The following is an 18,554-nucleotide window of genomic DNA, read 5'->3' as shown; positions in this document are numbered from 1 at the left end:
TGGTTCCCGGACTTGGAATAACTTGCAACAGTTAGCATACAAGTACGCATATTGTGCTATATCTAATCATGGTTAATTGTTCTAAATTCACATTTCAATCATTGAAACATTCTTAGAAGACGACAACAGCTGTCTCACACAAACTATTAGCTTCAAAGCAATTTTCAAGTGATCAAATGATCAATACGAAACATTCCGAGTTTACACCAAATGACTGTCTCACACAAATAATGTAAGATGTTACCAGGAGATTTTCACATGATCATCTTTTTACTTTCGTCAAGAATATAAGATGAACTTGGTTAAAGCGAAAGCTTACCAACACATATTTCGAGAAATATGTAAGCGAGTTAAACTCAGCTCGAAATATCAAATATGTATAATCGAAGTCTATATAGCTATACAACTTTTGTCTCAAATAGGAGATAGATTAGATATAAACTTTTGAGTGATAGACGAGTTCAAGTCTCCACATACCTTTTGTTGATGAAGTTCCACAAGCTCCCCTTAGTAGTTCTTCGTCTTCAACCGATGAACGACGTGACGTTTAAAACTCAACTACAATTTCTATCCTAATCCGAGACTTAGCTATAAGTAGACTAGAAATCAAGACTTATAGTTTTGGCAACTAAACTTGACAAACAAGATTGAGATAGCAACACTTGCGAGTTCGACCGAGCAGTGCTCTAACAACGTGTCATTTGTTTTTTTCCTAATTACATGGTTTTTGAGGAAGAATAGCCGAAAAAATATATAATATACTCCCTTCGTCCCAAATTAATTGATTTATTTGTAGTTTGCACAATTATTAAGGCAAGAGAAAAGGGGAGTATGTTTAAGTATTTTTTACAATTATACCCTTATGGATAATAACTAGTAAAACTTAGAAATAATTTATCTCTTAAAGTATACCACAATTTTTCGTAAACTTTATATATCGTTGAAAAGCATTTTAAAACACCTACGTAACGAATATAAATATGACTATCAAATTATACATATTTCTTATAGTAACAATAATCAATTAAAAGGGTAGTTTTAAAAATATCCCCTTGATTAATGAGGTAGCTCAATTATTTGTGGGACAAAATTTACAAACCAATTAGCTCAATTTAATTTGGGACGGAAGGAGTAATTATTTTCCTTCTTTGACGTGAATTCAAATCTGAACCAAAATCCAAACCTATATACCCAGCATATCTCTTTATCAATCAACTGAGTTTTCCATCCTAGGAAAAAGGATCGACACAGTTCATAAACTATTTTATTAAGATTTTTAATGGATACAAGTCTTACAATCAGGATTCGTTGGTTATCCTTTCTTCTACATTTAAAAAGTGATATACCCATCCAACTAAGAGGCAGAAGACTATATATGACAGTATAATGTGTGAGAGTTGGGTCTACTTGCCTGCACAACCATAATTCTGAATATAACAAAATCAACAAGGGGATCCTAAGTAATGTTGTTGACAAAATCTTTGTTATGATGTGGTCTTTTTCTACTTTGCAATCACCACTACAAGAAACTATGGTTATGCTTATGGCTTTGTTACATGTAACAGATTTAACTGAGATGCATATTCAAGGTTATTATAGCCTGCACTTGCATTTAGGAAGATTTCTAACGCAACTCATCTATGAGAAATTGGGAGATTTGTAGTGATTACTCAATTATAAGGCATTTTAAAAAGCATGGCTCCCTTGTTATCTCGAACATTTGGCCCCATGATGCCCAGAAAGCTTATGCATACGGAATTGACATTCTCATGAAATTTTTTGTTTTATATAGAATGATGATGAACTGCTCGTATATTCAACAAAAAAAAACTTAGAAATCAAATCAAATTAGATATTAAACTTGTCCCAGTTCATGATAATTAGGAGAAGGATGCATTTCAGTAGAAAAAAAAAGAGTTTGAGAAGGTGATGTAGGTTAGGCTTTTGGTTCGGATCTGGCATCATGCCGCAAAAGGAAAGTGATTGTATATTTTGTTTATTTATGGTCTATTCTTTCTCTTTTTAACTAGCTCATTTAACTGCACATATAAGGGGCACAGATCGTCGGTACCCAAAAATCTTTGTGCCCAACTACTCAGATTTTGACACGTATTTCTCCTTTTTTTAGCCATAATTAGTTTATATATTCTTTCCTTTTTCATCGCCCTTAATTACAGAAAGAAAATTTTAAAAAGAAAGTAAATGATTCAATTAAACTTTCTTTTACCTCCACCTGCAACAATGGGATATTCATGAGAACAGTATGACCGATTCGAAGATGATATGTGTTTTGATCGGATGATTCGGTGCTGATCATGATATGCCCTAATTACATTTGTTATTAAGTTTATTAAAAGAAATTAGATACAAACTAGTTATTGAATACATTTTCTTTATTGATTTAACAATTTGTTAGGAATATTTCTTAACTGCAAAATTCACTTTATATCTATTCGTAGATATGGAGATTAGAATAAGAAAAAAAAAGATGATTTAACAATTTGTTAGGAAAATTTCTTAACTGCAAAATTCACTTTATATCTATCCGTAGATATGGAAATTAAAATAAGAAAAAAAAAGATGGAGATGATGTAAAACGAAGATTAAATCTTTAGCTTGTCTTTAGATTCTTTTTTCCCGTTATTAAGGAAGATATATATGGAACGAATATATGGAGTTATTAAAGAAGATGAGATATATATGGAATGAATATATGGAGTTTGGAATGTTTAAACATGGTAAGGCAAGTGTCATTGTCTTAATGGCCGGCATAGAGGGCACAGAGATTTTTGGGTACAGACGATTTGCACCCACATATAAGGGAAGAATTAGGCGCCAGATGCCACTATACAATTTGAGGGACACGAGGGTATAGGCAAAGAGGGGACAGGGGATTCAGAGCCTTTATTTTTCACCAAATACAACATAGTTGGTTCCTAGCTGATTGTAGGTGTAAATAATCCACATATCCAGGTGGAGCAATCCTAGGCGATGTTGTACCAATAATAGGAAAGATGCGAGGCACCAAATCATCCTCTACAGGCTTGGCGCGAGAAAAGAGACATTAGAAGAACCCGTGAAGCCAGCACGTGTGAAGGTGAAGCTCGGATGTGACGGAAGAGACGTCTGTCGGACGCTAGGCTAATAAATTCTCTGACAAAGTAGTTGAAAGGATAAGAAGAATCTGGTCAAAATAGGACTCGGGGCCAACTACATCGGGCCATGATAAAAGGTGACATCAGATCATATTATGCCAAGCTATCAACATCGAGCAGAAGCACATCGGGAACTGATCTCACCCAGCTCAGGACGACATATCGGGAGAAGCATCACATGGCACCCGAGAAGAGCAGCAAGAAAGATGTACCACGACTCACATTGGAATATGGATGTATCATCTTGAGAGCTTATAAATAGAGAGGTTTGTAAAGAGTTAATGCGTTGTTAGGGTACCGAAAGCGACATAGCAAGACACCTTTAAAAAAGTTGTCATATTAGTCAAAACCGCCTAATTTGCTGAGTTCATCATGACGAACTAGAAAGAAATTGTACTTGGTCTAGTCTTGTCTGGATATCAGAACTGTTGCCTCTTGTACTTCATCCATAAAGCTTTTCTGAAAACAGTTCAAAGTGAGGTGCTGCATGTTTTGCTGACGTAGGTAGGGACGAATCTCGGCGAAGAAGGTGCATTCGATCCGATGGCTAGCACTTCAGGGACAAGCAGGATCCCGAGGAATCAGACGGTAGCAGGAGCAAGCGCGCAGGAAGGAGTAACAGATTCACGACAGAACAGCCGACAACGCCAGCCGGAAGAATCCCGGGCACCAGGTGGAGGAGTGACAGCTGTTAACGAGGAGGTTGATCTGGGCAGAGACGATGATCTTCCCCCGAGAATATTGTGCATCAACCCGAGCCAAGTGAGACCAGAGAATATGGTGGATGGAATGACTGCATCAGACACGGAGGACGATGAAGAAGCGATAATGATGCGAAAAGATCGAAGGCGGGTCCGACAACGAGCAGAGTACCAGTATGCTTTGGATCAAAAAGAAGAAAGGCTTAGACAAGTGCTTTTGGGAAGAGATAACACAACCCGAGACATCCCCCCTGTCGCACCTCCAACAACACCACCAGTTGTGCCACCTACCACAGAAGGAAACCATGTGAATGGTCACTCCATCCATGAGAGCACCAACCCGACATTGATGGAAATTATGGAAAACTAGAGAAGGCAGGACGACCTGATGAGGGAATTACAAATGAGAAATCTAGCACTAGAGCACGAGAATCATCAACTTCGGAACCAGAGGTCTAGGTCGTGAGGATCCTCGAGCCAAGGGGCATCCAGCAACCACACCCGATCAAGGCTTACCAGAACTCCACCAATCGGCCAAGAGCGGGCACCCGACCCCAACCGCGCGAGGAGTGGGTACAGTCCTCCTGAGAATTCCTCGACTGATGAAGGAGTGCAAAATGGTAGACCCGACGCTTCGACTAAGGCTAAGATCGAACAGCTGGAACAAATGGTTATGAAGTTGGCTGGAGATGGGGAGGACGACAGGTTAGCATAGGTAATTAGTGAAGCAAAGAAGACTTCATTCACCCGAGAGCTAGAGAGAACTCCGTTTCCCCCGAAATGCACACTTCCCACGTTCTCATCCAGATTCGACGGCATGGGCGACGCAGGAGAGCACATCAAGATGTATGGCATGTCGTTGTTACAATGGAAGAATTCTGATGTGGTTATGTGTAAATTTTTTCCGGCGATCCTGGAAGGGGAAGCGAGGAATTGGTTCTATACCTTACCCGACGAGTCCATAGGCAATTACGGAATCTTGGTGGAAACATTTCTAAAGACTTATATGCATAACAATATCGCTCGGCCAAGGATAAATAAGCTATTCACTTTGGCACGAAGGTTTCGGGAACCCTTAAGATCTTTGACGGAAAGATGGAGGAAGTTGTGCACCGATATCGGGAAAGTGCTTGTCGACCAACAAATCTTCGGGTTCGAGAATTCTTTAGGGAAGTCCGATCCCATCTGGATAGCTATGTACACCGAGAAGCTGAAAACATTGAAGGAGATGAGAAAGATGCAGGAACACTACATTTCGTTGGAAGAAATACATGAAGGAGCAAAAGATAGAGGAATACAAGAAGCTAGTGCAGCAGTAGGGGCAACTCCTCAAGGGGACTCAAAGCGATCAGAAAAGAGGCCGATGGTACCACAACAAGGTTCGGGTAAGAAGGAATGGATAGAAAAAGCAAAGAGGCCTCGTCACGAGCCGAGAAATTCCACACCACTAAAACAAATCTTCCAGGAAGTAGAGAAAAAGAACGACATCAGGTACCCGAAAACTAGAGGGATACAATTTGACGAGACAAGGAACCACCCCGAGTTTTGTCATTACCATCAATACCGAGGCCACTCGACCAACAATTGTCGGGAAGTAAATGACATCGTCCAACATCTGATTCGGGACGGATACTTGCGACACTTTTTTAAACAAACAACACCAACACCCAACGTACCTGACGCCCCTGTGCATAAGGTAATGATCGACCGGGGCACCCAGTTCGTCTGTAATACCATCTCGCATTCGGCCACACAGGGATTCGATTTGGGGACTGGCATTACATCACGAATTCACAAGAGAGATCGGGCTGGGAAAAAAAAATTCTGTGTGGCAAAAATTTTACCCATGGAGGCCTGGATGATGCAGCCGATCACCTTCTCAGCTAAAGATGTCCCGATGAATGTCCAAGCACATGGGGACCCCCTAGTCATCACGTTACTTATTAAATAATGGGGAGTTGAAAGGATACTAGTGGACAGTGGGAGTTTAGTCGAAGTCCTCTTCTATTACACGTTCAAGAGGATGGAACTATCTGATGACATCCTAATTCCTTCAACCTATCGGATCTATGGCTTCAATGGGACAGTAACCGTACCAAAGGGAGAATTCACGCTCAGAGTCTCAGATGGAGAGGGATACTTGGATACACTTACCACCTTATGTGTTGTAGATGTCGTATCACCTTATGAGGAGATTATCGGCATACATTAGATCGCAAGCATCAAAGGGGTAGCTTCTGCCTACCACCAAAGGTTTAGGTTCCCTTCTTATCGGGGAGTCGTTGAAGTGATAGGCGATCCTCAGGCCGCGAGACAATGTATGCAGTTAGATATTCAACAAAACGAAGAAAAGCGATCAAGACAGCGTCGAGAGAAGAATAAATCAAAGGAAATCAAGGCGGGGGAAGAACTAGAGAAAGTAATTTCGCAAGCAGTCATGTCCTATGAGGAAGGCGAGAAAGAGATCTTACAGCAATCAAAAGAGGCGATACCGATCAAGGAGCCAAAGCCCAACTTCTCGTCCCTAGAGTCTACTCGGTAGATCAACCTAGGAACCGAGGAAAATTAGTCAGAATCGGACCTTGTTATCGGACGAATAGATAGAGCAGCTGATAAGCCTATTACAGGAACATATGAACATATTCGCCTGGAAAATGCACGACATGGAGGGGATTGACCCGGAGGTGTTCTCACATCACCTAAGGATAGATCCCAAATTCAAGCCGATCCGACAGAAGATGCTAGAATTGCACCCGAGCTACAAGCAGCGGTAGAGGCTGAGTTGAAGAAGTTACAAGTGGCTGGAATAATTCGAAAGGCCCAATACCCGCAATGGATATCAAACATGGTGATAGTCCCTAAAAGGAATGGAGGGGTCAGGATCTGCATCGACTTTAGCGATCTGAATAAATCTTACCCAAAGGACAACTTTCCTCTCCCCAGCATCGATCAACTAGTGGAATTCATAGTTGGATACAAGGCGATAACACTAATGGACGGGTACTCAGGATACAACCATATCCCTTTGTCCCCCGAGGATCAGGAACATACATCTTTCTTTACACCTAGAGGGTTATATTGTTATACTAAAATGTCATTCGGGTTGAGAAATGCATGCGCCACTTATCAGAGGTTAGTGGAGGACATGTTTGAGGATAAAATACACAACACCATCGAAGTCTACGTGGACGACATGCTAGTGAAGAGAAGGGAGGCATCCAGTCATATCGATGAACTTCGGGAGATCTTTCAAACTATGAGAAAATATAAGATGCGAGTAAATCCAGACAAGTGCACCTTTTGGGTAACTTCGAGTAAATTACTGGGATACATAATCACTGATAAAGGTATAGAAGCTGATCCCGACAATATTAGGGCCGTCTTGGAAATGACATCTCCGGTGACGATAAAAGACGTGCAGCGGTTGAACGGAAACTTGGCAGCGTTAGGACGATTCATTTCACGATCGTCGAACAAATGTAAAGACTTCTTTGGGACGCTAAGAAAAGGAGAAAATTTCAAATAGAGCGAGGAGTGTGATGAAGCATTCCAAAAGATTAAGCAACATCTCGCGAGTCCACCTGTATTGCAAAGACCCGAGCCCGATGAAGTGCTTACCCTATATCTCGGGGCAACTATCTATGCTATAAGTGCAGTTTTAGTCAAAAATGTCGGAGCAGACCCGTGTACTTCATAAGCAAGACCATGAACCCGGCGGAGAAGAACTACACCAGAATCTAACAATTGATACTCGCCCTAGTGTTTGCAACACAAAAACTGCGAACGTACTTCCAAAATCACAAGATTCGAGTGCTTACAAAGTCTTTTATAGAATCAATACTTGATAATGCAACAAGGTCAGGACGGATCTCTAAATGGAGTGCTCAAATTAAGCGGTTCGACATCTTCTACGAGATGAGAACGGCAGTAAAGGCACAGGCGGTGGCTGACTTTCTGGCAGATTTTCCCTTAGACGATGACGATGAAATCGAGGATATTTCGGGCATGGAAGAAGACCGAGAAGATCCATCCGACCTCCTTGAAACATGTAGTCCGACACGATGGGAAGTGTTCGTAGACGGTTCGTCCAATAAAGACGGACCGGGATTAGGTTTAGTCTTCACTACACCAAAAGGGAAAAATATGGTCCATTCGTTTAGGCTGGAGTTCAAGGCAACAAACAATGTCACTGAGTACGAGGCCGTAATACATGCCTTACGGTTGATCGTAGAAATGGGGATTTACGATGTGAGATTAACTAGTGACTCTCAGTTAGTGATTCGTCAGATTAGTGGACAATATGCTATTCACGATCCGATATTGCAGAAATATTGGGAGCTCGCCCAATTTTACATCAATCAGATTCCCAACATTAAGTTCCGACACATCTCTATAAAATATAATCGGCACTCGGACGCATTAGCCTACATTGCCTCAATGTTAACGGACTCGACTATTGAAGGCATCTGAGTCATGAGGATCCTGATGCCATCCATACCTGAAACAGTAGACACTAAAGCATACGTAGTTGTAACCATAGTTGATAAGTATGAATCTGGCGATTGGCGCAAACCAATTCATCAATATTTAGAGACGGGAGAATTACCAAAGGGACGACCCGAGATCAACAAAATCAAAAGCAAAGCAGCAACATACGAATTACGAGACGGTATCTTATATAGAAAATCCTACCTAGGAGACGGTATCTTATATAGAAAATCCTACCTAGGACCGCTCCTGAGGTGTTTAAGCAAAGAGCAAGGGCACTCAATCTTGAATGAGCTACATTATGGCGCCGCGGGAAATCACAGCTCGGGCCGAAGTCTGGCAACCCGAGCCAAGACCATGGGATACTTCTGGCCATAAATGAACGAGGATGCAAAACATATGGCGTTTATTTGCGACGAGTGCCAAATGTTTGGCAAGAAGATACACGCACATGCAGTGATCTTAAACTCAGTGTTTAGCCCTTGGCCCTTCGACAAGTGGGGGATCGATATCGTGGGACCATTGCATGTCGGGTCGGGACAAAGAAAGTGTTTGATCGTGGCTACTGATTATTTCACCAAATGGGTGGAAGCTGCACCACTGATGCACATTCGGTACAAGGACGTATTTTGTTTCATTTAGGAACACATCATCTGTCGTTTCGGCGTACCGACAACAATCATCTCGGACAACGGAAAACAACTACAAGGAAAGAATATCGATCTGATATTTAACACCTACAACATTCGAAAGAGCAAGGTGACGCACCTTTGCCCACAAAGTAATGGGCAGGCCGAGATCACGAACAAAATAATAGCAGACAATCTGAAAAAGAAGTTGGATGGGGAATACGACTAATGGTATGAGGAGCTCTATAATGTTCTATGGGCTTACAGAACTACCCAAAGGGACGCGACCGGCTTATCACCCTTTATGTTAACATACGGAACCGAGGCCATCCTTCCAACTGAGGCAATAATACCCACCAAAAGGACTGAGGCATGGAGGCGGAACATCTCAGAAAATCTAATTCTGGCCAAACTCGATGACTTGGAAAAACCTAGAAAAATGGCTCTACAAAAAATGGAAAACTACCAAAGGCGAATACAGCGTGAATACAACAAACGAGTCCGACCAAGGGAGTTCCAGCCAGGACAGTTGGTATTGAAGGAACTACCCAGTTATGAACGTGACAAGAAAGGCGAAAAATTGGCGACAAGATGGGGCGGACCATACACTATTGTGGAAAAATTAGGAGAAGGAGCGTATAAGATATTGAAACCGGATGGAACACCAGAACCCCGGCCGTGGAATGCTCGACGCCTGAAGCTATATCACCCATGAGAGGTGTATGAGCAGGTATGATATCCTGTCATTTATTTCCTTAAAAATCCACGTGGGGTAGGGAATGTGACAATTTCATCTAATGGTCATTGGTACTTGGGGCGACGGCAGTGTGCAAGTGCCGAGGTGACTTACACTCGAATAGACATTCATACTCGGGGCGATGGAAGTGTGCAAGTGCCGAGGTGTCTTACACTCGAATGGACATTCGTACTCAGGGCAATAACAGTGTGCAAGTGTCGAGGTGTCTTACACTCGACGGGCTATTCGAACTCGGGACATTAGCAGTGCGCAAGTGCCGAGGTAGTCTAAGGGTCCTGGTGGTTGGAAACCAGTGACAGATATCGAGCCCTAGAACCTAGGAATGACTAAATACCTTCCCACTGGATCAAAATGACGGTGATGAGATACCTCAATCGGGACATGGCATTGGGCCCGATGACCCTCCCTGTTGAGTGTGTTCGACAGAAATGAAACTTTATACTGACATATGGATAATTGACACAACATGCAGGAACTAAAAGGTTAACGATTACGAACGATAAAGTCAAAGAAACAAAGGAACGATGTCAGGAATGAAAACAAGCCCTAAAAATAGAGCAATTATCCGGTGGCGCAGCACCCCGTAAAACAACATGTCCAAAAAGTGGTTAAGGTGTTCAAATGAAAAGAAAAATTACAGCCCGAGGCAAAGGGGCAAAATAGTGACACAACACTACAAAAGGCATCCACTACTCCTTCGGAGGAGCCGAACCCGAGCCCACCTTCTTAGCAGCAAGATCAGCTCGCTTCTTCTCATGAAACTCCTTTACACCCGCCTTGACCTTCTCAGCCAACTCGGTAGTAAACCTCCCTTTCTCCTCTGCAACTTGGAGAGTCAATTGTGCTGAAGTATCCTCGGCAGCGGTAACCTTCCCGATCAGCTGATCCTCGCTTGCCTTTAATCGAGTGACCTCCTCCTCCAAGGATCGAACTTTACCTTGCTCAACTGCAAATATAACAAACTGGTCAGCACTACAACAAACAATATAATAACAAAGATATCGGAGCAAACGACATAACAAAAAGACATCGGGGCAATTAAAACCATATGGGAACACCTTCAAGCAAGGGTAAAGCTATTTTAACGGTTTCCTCGGATTTAAACAAGCTACTTTCCAGGGAAGATATCTTTGCAGCCAACTTATTATAATGCTGCTCATTAAACTCGTTAGTGGGGCAATATTTCTTGTGATCGCTCTAACTAGCCTTCTGTCGATCGTGTGCTAACTGAAGACCAGACAACTGAGACTGCACCTATTCCAACTCTTGGGATACCTGATTAAATTTCCGAAATCTCCCTTCTAACTCTTGTGTGGATCTCTCGGCAATATCTTTTGCCTGCAATAGCTGCTTACGATCCGAATGCAGGTCCCTAATCTGAAGTCTCAACGATGCACACCGACTCTGCAAAGACTCAGCCAACAAACTCTTATCGGCAGCGGCCCTTTGAGCCTGGAGTAAATGGACTCGAAGATTATCCATCTCGTCGGGCGTGTACTCAAACCTTTGATATCGAAGTAACTCAGACTGAAGCTTCTCAATCTTGGCAGCCTGACGATCGATCTTATCATCTTTATTCTGAATTTTCTGTTGAAGTATGGCTACCTGACCTGATTTGATGTCTAATTTCTTCTTCATTCGGCGATATTCGGAGGCGGCATCTCTATCTAGTCTATAAATCTCAGCTAAGAAGACAATACTACAGTCGGGATATTGGCACTACACGATCAATCAACGGTAACAAAGTTTTGGACAAATACCTTTAGCTTCGGCTAGTTGAATTTCTAGCCCTCGGGCTCGTCCATGTTCCTGTTGCATCTGGGAACGAAGCCTCTCCATCTCGGCTAGCTCCTTCTGGTGGATAGCAGCCTACAAAGCAACACGTCTCATCACTAAATCAGTTCCTCCCATAATGGGTTAATGGTTAAGGGAATGTGAACCACCATGACGTCAAAGTTATCCGTCAAACCAGCATAAATGGGTACAACATTGATCATCTCATCGGCAGTATACGAGCTAAAGTCAGGGGAAGTGAGTGCACCCAGCGAGCCACAGATCAGACCTGAGAAGGTAAAGAAAGTGCTACCACCCGAGCTCGGACCAGAAACATCTTTGGGCGGGTTCTCTAACACTTGATGGTCGCTACCAGAATTCTTCCCAGCAAGCGAGTTTTACGTGTCCTTTGACTCCTCTTCCTGGTCCGAGCCCCCGGACTCCCCATCCGAGTCTCCGAAAATCTCCTCATCATCTTCATTATCGGACATCACCACAACTATCTCAGCATCAGAAATAACAACTCCCTTGCTAGCGGGTGGAGCAGTTGACTGCAGGGGCACGTTCCCGAAAGCTGATCCCTTCCCCTTACCGCCATCCCTACCACCTACAATGGTAGATGAAACGTCATAAGAATTTTGGGGAAACGTATTCAAGAAGTGAGATAAGGGTAGCCGATCATCGAGATGTTCACCACCTGTCGCCGCAGCACTACCAACCTCTCCTTTATCAGCTTTGGATTTCTATGCAAGAGTCATCGTCAGAAACATTCAAGGCAACAAATAAGGGCAAGTACATGTACTGTGAATAGAGTAGTATATTTTTTTACCTTTCTTGTCTCCTCCTCGACTCATACACTAGGGCCCCTATCCCTTTTCCAAGTAGTCGTAACCTTAGGTTGACCGCCTTGGGACTTGAACTACAAAAGATCGAAAAAATTAAAAAATCTGGATGGATCATCGGGCCGAGCAGCCGAGCAAAACAAAAGTAAATCTTACCTGATCAACATTAACCACCCAGAATGGGTAGGGTTCAACAGGGAACTCAGGAGGAGGATGGTTTCTACTTAAAATAGGACCGAAGATGGCGAGAGGGACCCGATCCCAGGCCGCGTCACTAGTATGACGAGCATGCTTGTTCGAGATAGTACCACCCTCAGGGTCTTCGTCCAGCATCAACTTCTTAAAGCCCCCAGTGGGAACCTTGTTACGATGAGGGCTGGCAGCAAAACCGGCAAGATCATCGTTGGTGGAAGTCCCGCTCCGGTGGTTACCAATGAAGCTAGCCGAGGTATATTCACCTGCTTGGGAAGGGTCATAGGTCGACCAAGCAGTTGGAGAACATTCACCCCTACCTTGTCTCTCCCACTCGGCCATGAGGCGGAAAGTATTGTCATTCCATTGGGCCAAGGCACGGGACGGGCGAAGCTGAGAAAAAACTAACAAAGGGACGATTGGGATCGTATAAGGGAATACGTAACCCGAGCTCAAGATGACCTTTGGTGCTGATCGTCACCTCGGGAGAATTCTGAAATCTCTCCACCTCCTCCTTCTTCAGGGTGCCTTTCTGACCCGACAACAGTCTGATGTCATAGCCATGGAGATTGTAGTCATCCTTCAGTTGATTAATGAACTTCTAATCAGTCAAGTTTTTAGGGATTCACTTATCAGTCCTACATGAAAAGGAAAGAGAATCGTCCGAAAAAAGAGAGTTAAGAGTACGATGATCTTGCTTGGAAGGACTATCAATAATAAACAAAGAATCGAGGGAAACACCATCCTCATCGGAAAAAGTATAACTCACACACGTTTTTTCAGTCATAGAAGGGGTCGAAGAAGCCATGAGAGGAATGGAAGGAAAACGAGAAGCTGAAGATGGGTCGGAGAAGAACGACGAAGATGAAAAGCCCCAACAACAATAGCAGCGGAAGAATGGTATCTAGATTTAAGCAAAGAGCAAGGGTTTTGAAGATGGAAGCCTGACGACAAAGATGATGGAGAAGCTTCGATGGTAGAAAAATGGTGGAAACAAGGAAAGAGAGTGTTGGTTATTGAAGAGGAGAATAAAAGGAAAATTGAGGGCTTAACTGCTGGATTTATAGCATGAATGAGATGACCGGACGAAAAGGTAACAGGTCATAAAGGTGGAGTTAGTGGGGAAATGCATGGCGGGAAACGCGGCATAGACAGCATTGTGGGAGCCGAAGCGGTTTCTTCCCCTCGTGTCGAACACACGAGTGAAAGAAGGGGCATAAATGTAGGTGTAAATAATCCACAGATCCAGGTGGAGCAGTCCTAGGCGATGTTGTACCAATAATAGGAAAGATGTGAGGCATCGATTCATCCTCTCCAGGCTTGGCGCGAGAAAAGAGACATTAGAAGAACCCATGAAGCTAGCATGTGTAAAGGTGAAGCTCGGATGTGATGGAAGAGACGTCTGTCGGACGCTAGGCTAACAAATGCTCTGACAAAGTAGTTGAAAGGATAAGAAGAATCTGGTCAAAATAGGACTCGGGGCCAACTACATCGGGCCATGATAAAAGGCGACATCAGATCATATTATGCCAAGCTATCATCATCGGGCAGAAGCACATCGGGAGCTGATCTCACCCAGCTCAGGACGACATATCGGGAGAAGCATCACATGGTACCCGAGAAGAGCAGCAAGAAAGATGTACCACGACTCACACTGTAATATGGATGTATCATCTTGAGAGCTTATAAATAGAGAGCTTTGTAAAGAGTTAAAGGATCAAGTAAGGCAGTAAGGGAGAGAGAACACTAAGAGCTTTGTAGAGTGAATAGAGAGCTTGTTAGTGAGTAACACCACCTTGTAACCTTGAATCAAGTAATAAGATCATCCTTTCACTCCCGTGGACGTAGGTAATCATATTGAACCACGTACATCTCGTGTTCATGTTCATCTCTTGCTTAAGTTGTATGTTCTTGAGATTCATTGGATGTTGTAGTAGGATTTTCCACATCTACACTGATAATGGTTGCTTGGTCATGTTCCTAGCTGATAATGGTTGCACTAAAATGGTAAGTTATCGCTCTTTACTAAATGAAAGATGGAAGAAAATATAACAAAACCAAAAAGTTAATAGAGCAGAGAAACCATTATAAGTCAATGTAGAACACGTAGTGTCGTAGTCAATGAATCAACGTGGCTTATTTGGTAATGCAAAACTAATTAGTTACAAAACTTTGAAGAACAAAATAATTGTAAACTTCAGTATTTGTTCTTCACTCTGACTTCAACATGAGCTCATACCAATTACAGGGTAATCTAGTTCTCTGAGTGCATATTTGTTGATGCCAATTATAGCTACATTCCACAAAATACCCTCGTTCTTTACAGTCACTTGTTCTAAAAGAAGTTTTGAAATGAAGCTCGATCTATGATCAATATTAGCATTACGATCTTTTAGGTTTAATTCCCCAGATTCGGATTAAATTTCACAGGAGGAAGAGTACAACTAAAATAGACTTTTCAAGGAAATTCGATTACCATGGTTCAAGGAAATTCGATTACCATGGAATTGAATACTCAGTTTGGTTGGGAGAATTGGGCCGATTACAAGTAATCGGATTACTGGGCTCTCAGTTCCCCCAACCAAACACGCTGTTAGAATTAGCACGATTTATATGGGTTGATACCAGATTACTAGGGCTAATATCATTTTATATAGGACAAAATATTTTGAGCGATCCTGACCGTTGGATCGGCTAAATGGTATCAACCCCTAGTAATGTTGGTATCAGCCCATATAAATCATGGAATTTAGAGACGGGGTAATACAGTATATAATTCTGTGATCAGATATGTAGATACAAAATGTGGTCCCAATGGGATATAACTTTCTGATAAGATGTAAAGCAACTTATTTTTCTTGTAGTGTGACGGTCAACGAATTAGGAAGGCTTGTATGGGATCTCAAGATACTAAACCCAAACTCAGTGACATTTATATCTATCTTGTCGGCCTATAGCCACTCAGCCCACTGCAATAGCACTATAGCAGAAGCTTATAGTAGTATATATGGAGGGAATAAACTATCATTTTTAGCTTCATAATTTGCACTGCATTCTGAAAAGTAGAAGGCTGGCAAGTCTCTGATGATGACATAGGCATTAAAAGTAAATTCAGATTGTTCAAGAACAATGAAAACAAATGACTGAACACCATTAACAATCCCAACCAAAAAAGTAAGGGGAATTTAGAATCTAGCTCGAAGTCTAGCTGCTTATTTTCTCTCAAGAGACTGTTTCAACTGATTGATACATAACAGGAACATGAAGAAAACAAAAGCGCTCTATCATATAGGGATCCCGAAAGTCTTCTTCAATTTCTCAACCTCCAGGTAAACCGTGGAGTATGGGAGGAACTCTGAGAAATGGGTCTTGCTCAGATCATTTATCGCAACTGCCAATTTTGGGATCTCCAAGATTTCTTCATGGGTCAGAGCTCGGACGTATCTTGCTGGATTTCCAGCCCACAGTTCGCCAGAAGGAATCCTTCGACCAGGAGGAAGAACAGAGCCAGCTTCCAAGATTGAGTGGGTCTCGACCAAGGAACCTTCCATAAGGATTGAGTGTTGCCCTATGATGCATTCCGGCTCGATTGTGCAGGACCGCAGGAGACTGTATGCCCCAATAGTCACAAACCTCTCGATTAATGTTTCAGCAGGTAACCCTAACAGAAATAGCAAATCTCAATAATTGCAGATTGGAAATAGAAGAATGCGGGAGACTAAGAAATTTTCATGTAACAAATACTAGAAGATTATCTGACTGATGGTTGCATAATCCCAGTCATGATGTTTATAAGTCAACATATGTCAACAAGAATTCACATGAGGCTAATGAGATAAAATGCCTTGTCCCCGTAGTTGTCTCACTGACACCTTCAAGATGTAAGGCAAATAGAGTGTCAAGGATTTTCAGCACATTTAGATGCTGCATAACATTACCCCCATTTCGACTGTTTACTGGTTTCCAAATGCATAATACAAGATTGTGTAGCTTCCTTAACTCAAAAGCAACTTTTCCTGACTTGCACTATGCAAATTTTTCCCAAATACCAAGCTTCCTACTTGAAACAAAAACGCTAATTTCTCAATGCATGCATTCTACAACCATAAACTACAACAGCAACACTACCACATCCATCAATATACTGTCACCTACACTAATGAAAACCTACCTTGTTATGTTTTATCTTTAACCATAGGATAGAAGTATCCTATAGTTTAGTCTTACCAGCACTACCTACTAATTTCCTCATTCTAACTAAACTACACCAGAAACATTCTTGGCTTTAACCAAATCACAATCATGATCTTGCATAACTAACCTATAAGTAACGAAGACTATACAGCAAGTGATCTGATTAAAACACATGGTAGTTAAGATGTTCACGGTACTTTGAAGAACAATATATGCTACACATTTATACGCTTCACATAATTGTACTACCCACATTCTATGCTTCACATAATATGATGCTTCATATAGATGGGATATACAAGCTGCACAACGAATAAATCAGTAACAACAATTGACAAAAATTCCAGCTCAACAAAGAAATAAACGAAGCAAACTTGAATGGAACTTGATAGAACGTGATAACAGGAGCCGCCAATAAACCTCACTATTATGCCACAATAATCTGTGGATATATATCACCAGAAGGTTAACAAAAAGCTCGAGAGCATTGAAACACTTTATGTCATCACCCACTCCGATCGCTGGTCAATTCGCTAAAGAGCATTTCACTCTACCCTCTTCTTGCCTCTACCCATTCAATCAACAGAACAAAGTAGATCCCAAAAATTAAACTTAATCTATTGGAATGTAATGCACGATCACCTCTGCGGGATTCACACCGACCGAGGTGAAGTGAAGACACCAAGGTGACCGTGCAGTTGGAGCATTATATTCCAATATAATCTGCTATTTATAGATTTCTTAAACATTTAACCAACCAAACAAAATTCTATATCAAGATTAATTTTCACATCTAGGGTCTGCATTCGTAAAAGTATAATTTTCCCCCAAATTGAAAAGCAAAAAAACAAACAATAAATCAGGTCAAACTGAGAACGCAAACCTGTAGGAGAAGACCAAGCAGCATGAAGAACACATCGTTCTTGAACATTAGAACAAAAGCCAACAGTAATTTTATTAAGATCTCCTCTAAGAACAGATCCACTCCAAACTGAAGATCCATCACAAACAGTTACTTGCCCAGCTAATACAACATTTGGTGCAACATAAGCATCAACAGCTATTGTTGGTAACCATTGCCCTAATGGAATTACTTGTCTTTGTCCTCTATAATCCCATTTCAATCTTTCATCATTATCTCTTGTTATTGTTGCCGGTATCTTTGATGAAGATGATGATGAATCTGTAGCAACAGCAGTAGAGAACGGTCTAGTGAGGCCGAAAATAGATTGAGTTAATGGACCAATTGTTGCCGATTTTAGGGTTTTTCTGGTTAGTCGAGCTGCTAGAGATGTCGCCATTTCGTGAAGAGAAATGAAAGAGAAAAGAAATTGTGCCCTCTTCAACGACAATTGTATGGGACAACTTAACACTTCTGAGTAATAAAGCAATTTACACTCGGATTACACCTGCATAAAGATTTTTTTTGAACAGTTTCGGTTCCGGTCCCGTCCTAAAATCAGACTTTTTTTTTTTTTTTTTTACACGAGCAGGACAAAAAAAAAAAAACTAAAACCAAACGCCTTCTCTATCACGTAGAGAAGCAATACAAGGAGGAGAGGGAGCTAACCACCAATTAGAGATGTGGTTTTTAAAAGCGAAACTCGCTAAAGTATGAGCGACATCATTAATACTTTTCCTTGTGAACCTAAACTGAACTCTGTTGAAGAAGGTATTTTTCTTAATTGAGTTTGACTGTCTAGTTAATTCTTTTGGAAGTATATTGGAGTTAGTCCATACAGATTGCCTAAACGAAATATTGGGTGTGGTTGTTAGACCCACGCTTTTTTAGAAATTCGATGGGCATTCCATCCTAGTGAAGG

General features: G+C 41.8%; 1 protein-coding gene across 1 annotated transcript; it reads right to left on the bottom strand.

Moving 5' to 3' along the window:
- Positions 1-15,604: 15,604 nt before the first annotated feature.
- On the bottom strand, positions 15,605-18,083 carry LOC113318775 (gamma carbonic anhydrase-like 2, mitochondrial). The gene is made up of 2 exons (XM_026567021.1): positions 17,615-18,083; positions 15,605-16,198 (listed from the first exon to the last, which is right to left on the bottom strand). The coding sequence occupies exons 1-2, from the start codon at positions 18,030-18,032 to the stop codon at positions 15,822-15,824; spliced, it is 795 nt and encodes a 264-aa protein (XP_026422806.1). The 5' UTR covers positions 18,033-18,083; the 3' UTR covers positions 15,605-15,821.
- Positions 18,084-18,554: the final 471 nt, after the last annotated feature.

The sequence above is a fragment of the Papaver somniferum genome, chromosome 10, assembly GCF_003573695.1.
Source record: "Papaver somniferum cultivar HN1 chromosome 10, ASM357369v1, whole genome shotgun sequence".
Taxonomy (NCBI): Eukaryota; Viridiplantae; Streptophyta; class Magnoliopsida; order Ranunculales; family Papaveraceae; genus Papaver; species Papaver somniferum.
The sequence above is the reverse complement of the archived record's forward strand: the minus strand, read 5'-3'. Positions and strand labels throughout refer to the sequence as shown.